The sequence below is a fragment of the Salmo salar genome, chromosome 18, assembly GCF_965601325.2.
Source record: "Salmo salar chromosome 18, fSalSal1, whole genome shotgun sequence".
In the NCBI taxonomy this organism is placed as follows: Eukaryota; Metazoa; Chordata; class Actinopteri; order Salmoniformes; family Salmonidae; genus Salmo; species Salmo salar.
Window position 1 is genome coordinate 87364725 of NC_138308.1, and position 8195 is coordinate 87372919.

At 42.0% G+C, this 8195-nt stretch overlaps 1 protein-coding gene across 1 annotated transcript; it reads left to right on the forward strand.

Annotated features, from left to right (window-relative positions):
- The first annotated feature begins 550 nt into the window (after nucleotides 1-550).
- On the forward strand, nucleotides 551-5968 carry LOC106577904 (transcription factor Sox-19b-like). Its single transcript, XM_014156344.3, has 3 exons — nucleotides 551-721; nucleotides 928-1583; nucleotides 3573-5968. The coding sequence occupies exons 1-3, from the start codon at nucleotides 713-715 to the stop codon at nucleotides 3817-3819; spliced, it is 912 nt and encodes a 303-aa protein (XP_014011819.1). The 5' UTR covers nucleotides 551-712; the 3' UTR covers nucleotides 3820-5968.
- Nucleotides 5969-8195: the final 2227 nt, after the last annotated feature.

Consider the following 8195-nt stretch of genomic DNA (forward strand, 5'->3'; position numbering starts at 1 on the left):
ACACTGTGTCGATTCGTTTGGTAAAATTAGCTTGCTGTTGTTGTGGACTTTGTTGTTGTGGTTACAAGTGCAACAGAAGTAGCCTTCTATTCAATAGCCTTAAATTGTCTTGACATTATCATGAAATAAATACATCGATTAAATGTGTTAAAATATATGAATGTTTTATAATACGTTTACATGTTGTGTTTTACTCCTAATCATGGAAGCACAGCAAGTAGACCAATTTTATACACACCGATCCATGCGTACGCTGTGTGCCAAACTACCAATGTCATCGAATGATTTTTAAACGTTTCATTATAATAATTGGAGCTAAAAACACACTTTTAAATGGGTGTATCGGGATTATTACGTTTTCTCATTGAAAAGCACCCGGTCTCTCTCACACGCTTTCTTTTGCTCATCAACAAGTGCCCGCTCTTCCAGCACATGCAGCTCGCGCCGGACCCACCTATGGTGATGCAAATGAGCGCGCGCACGGGGAAGCCCATCGCGCTCGGGGATTGGTCCCGACTCTTGGAATACAATTATCTCGGAAAAACCAGACGAGTGAAAGAGAAGAACTTTTTGTCATCCCGCAGGTCTCTTCAGTTTGAGGGAATCGAAGCGCTACAAGTGGTTGTCTGCAACTGAGCCGAGAACCTACTGACAGAAGGAGTGTTTGTTTTTTTAAAACAGCGTAAACGTTTCGAGTTTACTTTTCTCTCCCATGATTGAGGTAATGACCACTTTACACACCAACTCGTAATTTAATCCCTGTGGTTCGAAGCGGGTGTGTCTTCTGTGTTCTTATTAGTTAATTAGTTGATTTGGAACACCTGGTGCGTTCGGCTTCGCCTGTAACAGGCGACAGAGGCTGTGACTTAGTTTACTTATCAATTTTTTAAATTTGATTAATTTTGAACTGTGACACTTTTTTTAAAGTTCCAAACAATGTATAGCATGATGGAACACGAGCTGAAGCCTTCTGGGCAACAACAGCAGCAGCACCAAACGGCCCAGGGCATGTCCCCGGTCACTGGAAACATTGGCAACTCTCACATGGGGTCCAAATCCGTGTGCCCTCCGGGCGGGGACCCAATGGACAAGGTCAAAAGGCCCATGAATGCCTTCATGGTGTGGTCCAGGGGCCAGCGCCGCAAGATGGCCCAGGAGAACCCCAAGATGCACAATTCTGAGATCAGCAAGCGGCTGGGCGCGGAGTGGAAGCTGCTGACAGACGCCGAGAAGCGGCCGTTCATCGACGAAGCCAAGCGCCTCAGGGCAGTGCACATGAAGGATTATCCCGACTACAAGTACAAGCCACGGCGCAAGACCAAGCCCCTGCTCAAGAAGGACAACCAGATGGCAAAGTACCCTCTCTCCGCCGGGAACCTGCTGGCCGCAGCGGCCGCGCAGGGCCAAGGTGGGAGCACCAGAATGGAGAGCTACGGATGGGGCCCGGCGGGAGGTTACGCTGGGATGCAGAACGAGGCCCTCGGCTACACTCAGCAGCTGCACCGCTATGACCTGTCCGCGCTCCAGTATCCCCAGGCCATGACTGCAGCACAGACGTATATGAATGGAGCCAACACCTACAGGTAGACTATGTTCTGTTCCATTCTTCCACATGCTCTTCTTGTAAATGACTCGAGGGACAACATGTAACGTCACATGCTCTTAGACTACACGTAATCCCAGTTTGGGTATTTAAAAAAAAAAAAACTTTTAAATTAAAAGGTTGATGCGTGTACTTGTTTTTCCATTATGCCCGTCAGCTCCACTAAATTGAGCATTTTTCATTCGATTATTTGGTCTATTAAGTATTGTAAGTTTGAAGAGGTCACCCTCGTAAACCTTGGTCTACTTCAACACTTGCTTGAACGTTTGTATTCTGCTTTAAATGGCCTCTATATAAAGTATCATCTGAATGGAAGATTGGATATCAGTCATGATAACCAGGCACTCACTTTCTCGAAGTCAAACAGTGGAAGGCAATAGCTATTGAAGATGACGAATCAATGTTCCAATCATCAAAACAAATTGTTTAATCAAATTAAATTGTATCGGGTATAGGCTACTTTAGGCCTAATTACAATAATACGTTGTGGCTGATATTCTGAAAGCCAAGATCAATTATTAAACCCTTTAACATTTGCTTTTTACTGCGTTGTCAATTGCACTAGGCCTATTTCAATATTTGTTGGCTTTACCTATCCTATTTCGTTATTGTTTTAAAATATCTATTTGACAATTAGAATAATGATCTTTATTTGTTTATCCCATCTAATTAGTTGAGTTACTATAGTTTAGTCAATATTCACATGGGCAAACACTTCAACACACTCACACAAGTGGATCTGATCATCTGTTAGTTGCCAAACTGGATCTGCTGGCCTGTCAGAAATGAAGATTCATTATAACCCGTGTCATGACTCTCGACAACAGTCACCCACCCAGCACAGAGCCATAACTTTTTTTTTCTTTTTGCAAATTATATTTTTTCAGAAGATGGCTGTTTTTTTGGGATCAGAAATGATAAATCTACTGCACATATTATAATTTAGATTATTTTGCCAAAGGACCTGTGTAGGCCTAAAACCTGTAAGTTAGAACTGTAATTGTAACAATTAATTAAAATATGCTACCTTTTTTGTCTTAAGAACTTTACTCAATATTAAAGGTTATTCGTTTGAGTTTAATGTAGGTTGTTGTTTTCAGGCCTGTGGAATGAGCATGTGAAGAGGCCCACTATGGGAAAGCTTTGTGTGTGTGGTCCTTCACCCTCTAGTCTGCTTCAGTGCCTTCTCCCAGGCCTCTTCTAGAGAAATATAACAAAAGTATACTTTTAAACAACTCCTTTTCAGTCTTACAATATTTAAAAATGTTCTCGCCTGAAGTTTAGTTGGTTTATGGTGAATTCCGATTAGCTGTAGTGAACCTAAAGGAGAATATCTGTCGTTCACTTTACAATGCGCTAGTCATGTTGGTGGCCTAACCAGTCTGGGCCTGCCCTAGCTGTCCCCAGCCCCACGCCCAAGCCCCATGCCTTTTGTAAACAAGGTGAATTCCATCACATGTATAGGGCTCTACCTTCGGGTGACTGGCAGTTCTGTCATGTTGGTCACATCAATCAAGTCTGTTACGCATCATAATCATTTTTATTCAGATGGGTTGGTCTTTCAATCAATATGCCTTTTTATTACAAAACAACTATTGAAAATGAAACCCACTGAACAGCAAATTACACCATATTGAGTTTGAGGCTATTTCAAGGAGGGTGCAATGCTACAGAACCTTCCAGCCGATGAATGCTTTCTAAATTGTTTTTTGTTGCTTGAAAGCCCTTTCAGATTCTTTTATGTAATGAATAGTGCTACTGAAGTTGATATTATTAGGACATTTCAGATGCATAGAATAGTGTAATGGGTTCAATATGCTACAATTCTACCTGAATTGGGTGAGTTCAGTTGCATGGGACAAAAATGGCACACCGTAGCATTTTACACTGTAGCATGTCACACTTTGACATTGCATGGCATAACATTGATATTGTCCAGTCGCTAACTGTACCCGTCTCGCCTCCCCAGCCCCATGTCCTACAGCAGCAGCTCCCAGCAGCCCAGCCCGGTCATGTCCATGGTGAAGCCAGAGCCAGTATCACACTCCCCGACTGGTGGACCTAACCACCACCGCGGGCCTCTCCAAGGGGACCTGAGGGATATGATCAGTATGTACATCCCCGGGGGGGACGGCAATGACCCGGCCGCCCAGAGAGGAGGCTACAGCGTCCAGCAACACTATCTCAGTGGGACCGTTCCCCTCAGTCATATCTAGGGACCGTTGGGGGTAGTGACTGGGACTGATGTTGGGTGTGCCCGGGACACAAGTTAAAAAGCACCCCCGGAACTGAACGCCACAGCCTTAGACACGCTCATTATGGTTCCGTGTTGCATTAAAAACAGCAGTGACTTTATAGGAAAGGTTATTTTTCTACCTCTGCAATTTTAACTAGAATCCCTTCGTCCGTCCCAAGACTGGGTGGTTTGTTCAGTCTCCCATCCACTATTTGGATGGAGACCTGTCCCTTCTCTGTGAACTATGAAGGACTGCTGTATTGTACATACGATCTTTACTTCTCTCCATGATGACAACGTTTGTGTACAATCTTGGTTCAGAAACTCCCAGGCTCTATGTATGTTTCAAGACTATAATGTTCACAACGTTCCATTGTATTCTCCTACTGGCACGGTAGCGTCGGCCCCTTGGGTTGATGGGTAATCATCACGACCTGAACCGACCGGGATGGAGACACGACTTGTCTCTCAAATGGCACCCTATTACCCATCATGCACAAATTAGGATCTAAGCACTATGGGCCCTGGTCAGAAGTAGTGCACTATAAAGGGAATAGGATGCCATTTGGGATGCAGGCACAAAACCCACAATGGAGGGGCCCCACCACAGGAACACAACACACTGGGAACTAGGTTAGCCAATCAAGGTCCTCCAAGGGCCAGTGACATACAAATCACATGACCTGCCACAAGGCTTGAAAAGATTCTGATTCCAGAACAGATCATCTCAAATCAACTAGATGCCTGCTAGTGAAGTGAACTAGATGGAGAAATGCACATAACTTGAATGAAGTGACTTATTATTTTTTTATATGTATGTATGGCCTCTTTGTTATGTGCTCTTGTTTTTAAAGCCAATCCGATCCCATAGGATGACATGGTATAGTCTGTTGTCCAATCTCATGAGTTCACTGAATACAATGGAAAACAGTATGAAATTATTTTAACTCCTGTTTAGTAGACGCAACTGTCCAAACCACATACCAATGCATTTTAATTTAGTTTGAGTATAAAATGTTTAACATAACAGCATGGTTTAAAGTTAACATTACGCCTTGTTCCTGCAATGAGTTTTAATGCACCATATTATTGTTTGTTAGTCAACTATTTTGACCCTTTTTTTTTGTAAATGTTTGGAGTTACGCTGCTGGCAAAGTCCCAAGTTGCTATACTGCTTACTGTTCAAATAGCCTCTGTATTCTGCAGGTTTTAACTTTGTTCATAGAACACGCTTAACTGTTATACAAATGCTGCATTCCATTTAATTGTTTACTTCAGCTCAAAGTTTTAGCTAGATATTTTTTACCAAATACACTTTAATGTGCTCTAGTTTGGCAACTGTATGGATTTCTACTTTTTAGACATGTTCAACCAAGCACTGTTATGACACTCTGCCCGGGCAACTAACGGAGAATAAAAATGATTTTATTTTACACTACATTTCTCAGTTATCCAACTTGTCATGTTTGTATTTGAGCTGTCAGTTGTCTGCTTGAGGTATTTTCAGATACCGTGTAATATTTTCCTAATAATTATTCTACAAAAGGAGTTGCCATGTTTTCTCAAGTTGCTTGAACAAGACTTAGGGGGTGATGGTGAATGTTCCTTCATTTGACAGCCCCTGCTAACCAACATTTATGATAATTTAGTCTACCAGTGCTGCTTAAAGTTTTTATATATATATATATATATATATATATATATATATATATATATATAGTAAAAAGTGGGTGACCTAGGCTATGAAAGTGGTAGAACCATTCTACCAGATGGATAGAATTGGTCATGTTTTGAGTCTCCTAGTATTGTGCAATCCAAACAGGAACTTGCTTGCATTGAAATGGAAATTAGTACCTAATAACTTTTATAAGTCAAGGTAGGGTTAATTGTAATTTAAAAGAATAACTAAACACGACTGTTTACATTGCAATCCAAGTGTGTTAAACTGAACTTTTACTGTGTTATTTTTTTATTTAGGTCAATCCTGGTTGTGTGTATAGTGAGGGGGAAAAGGCTTGCAACTTTTGATGTGTATAAATATTCTTAAGGCCCTGATACTAAGGTTATTTTTTTTAACTCATGTTCACCTGTGGCAAGGATGACAAGTATTAATAAAAATTACAACTCTGGTCTACAAATATATTTCTTGGAACATTAAGCCATGACTTATTTTCTAAGCTATATAACATTGTGTTCACTGACCTTTGGAAATGCACTTTTGTAGGCCTATTCCTTTTTTTTTCTTTTTTTTTGCAATTTAGTGTTTTCACAAAGAACGCACCATAGGCTATTCTATATGGGAAATGTCTGACACAATAGATTTACATTGTGCCAGTTAGCAGATTATCCACGTCAGATTGAGAGGTCGATTCAAAAAAGGTTTTGATGTGGGAATCATTTGGAGACGGATTTATAATTCGATTGAGATGGCCTATTTGTCGGGCAAAGTTCAGAAAGAAATGGCATAATACAGGCTTAAATAAATTCAAGTGCGGGATACTAATCCAATAGATAAAGCAAGCCAATAGACCTACGTTTTTATGCTTTTGTTATAAAGGTGACTAATGTTTTACAACACATTTTTCATTTGCTCCTATTCAGCTATGGCAGCTCAGCTGTTTGAGTTATACCTCATCTGTCCGCGGAAATCATTACACAAAATAACAATCGCAGGCCTGACATCACGCGCTCAATCAAAACGAGCTGGGTTTACTTTAAACAGTGGCACCACAGGTGGACACCGTTATGCTTAGGGATGCTTAAAATAAAACTTTCGAGGGAGTCAGACAAAAAGTTTTGGGAGATGGTAGAACAGAGGCGTCCGGGGTGCAGGAGAGGCGCGAGGAGAGGGGGGAGTGCTGCAGAGTGATTTAGGGTCGATCGTTTACTTCTTCTTTTAAAACCCCCTCCCTTCCCTCTCCTGAGATAAAGCGGGTGGCTGGCCCGCTCGTAATTGTCCGTTTCGGAGGCACATTGTCAGTAGCTTTTGAGCTCGCAGGTGCACATAGTAAAGCCGCGGAGTCTTCGCAGACTCCCCCAGAGAGCTTTGTTCCCTTTCTCTCGCTCCCCCGCGGAGCAGAAAATTAGCGTTGCATTCGGGGGGCTTCGTCGCCCCTTTTTCTCCGGCTCAGGCTTAACCCTTTCACCGCCTGTCGCAATTCTCATGGAAATTGAAGAGCCTGCGCAGGCTAATCGCAGAGTAGATGGGAGAGTAGCTAGGAGAAGAGATGAGTGGAGTGCGTTGAAGGGGGGAGTAAGCCCTACACTACCCCCTCTCGCTCGCTCTCTCTCAATTCAATTTAAGGGGCTTTATTGGCATGGGAAACATTTGTTTACATTGCCAAAGCAAGTGAAATAGATAAAATTTACAGTAAACATTACACTCACAAAAGTTCCAAAATAATAGCATTTCAAATGTCATATGTCTATATACAGTGTTGTAATGATGTGCGAATAGTTAAAGTACAAAAGGTAAAATAAATAAACATAAATATAGGTTGTATTTACAATGGTGTTTGTTCTTCACTGGTTGCCCTTTTCTTGTGGAAACAGATCCCAAATATTGCAGCTGTGATGGCACACTGTGGTATTTCACCCAATGGATATGGGAGTTTATAAAAATTGGATTTGTTTTCGAATTCTTTGTGGGTCTGTGTAATCTGAGTGAAATATGTGTCTCTAATATGGTCATACATTTGGCAGGAGGTTAGGAAGTGCAGCTCAGTTTCCACCTCATTTTGTGGGCAGCGTGCACATAGCCTGTCTTCTCTTGAGAGCCAGGTCTGCCTACGGCGGCCTTTCTCAATAGCAAGGATATGCTCATTGAGTCTGTACATAGTCAAAGATTTCCTTAATTTTGGGTCAGTCACAGTGGTCAGGTATTCTGCCACTGTGTACTCTCTGTTTAGGGCCTAATAGCATTCTAGTTTGCGCAGTTATTTTTTGCAAATTCTTTCCAATATGTCAAGTAATTATCTTTTTGTTTGGTTGGGTCTAATTGTGTTGCTGTCCTGGGGCTCTGTGGGGTTTGTTTGTGTTTGTGAACAGAGCCCCAGGACCAGCTTGCTTAGGGGGCTCTTCTCCAGGTTAATTTCTCTGTAGGTGAAGGCTTTGTTATGGAAGGTTTGGGAATCGCTTCCTTTTAGGTGGTTGTAGAATTGAAGGGATCTTTTCTGGATTTTGATAATTAGCGAGTTGTCATTATTTGGTGTTTTTACGTCTCTCTCTCTCTCTCTCTCTCCTTCTCTCTATGACAATCTGACATTCAGGAGCCAGCTCTACCAACATGGCCTGTCGTTTCCCTGGCAATTTAGGGCTGTGAAACTGGACAAGAAGCACGTAAATTGGCCGCCACTA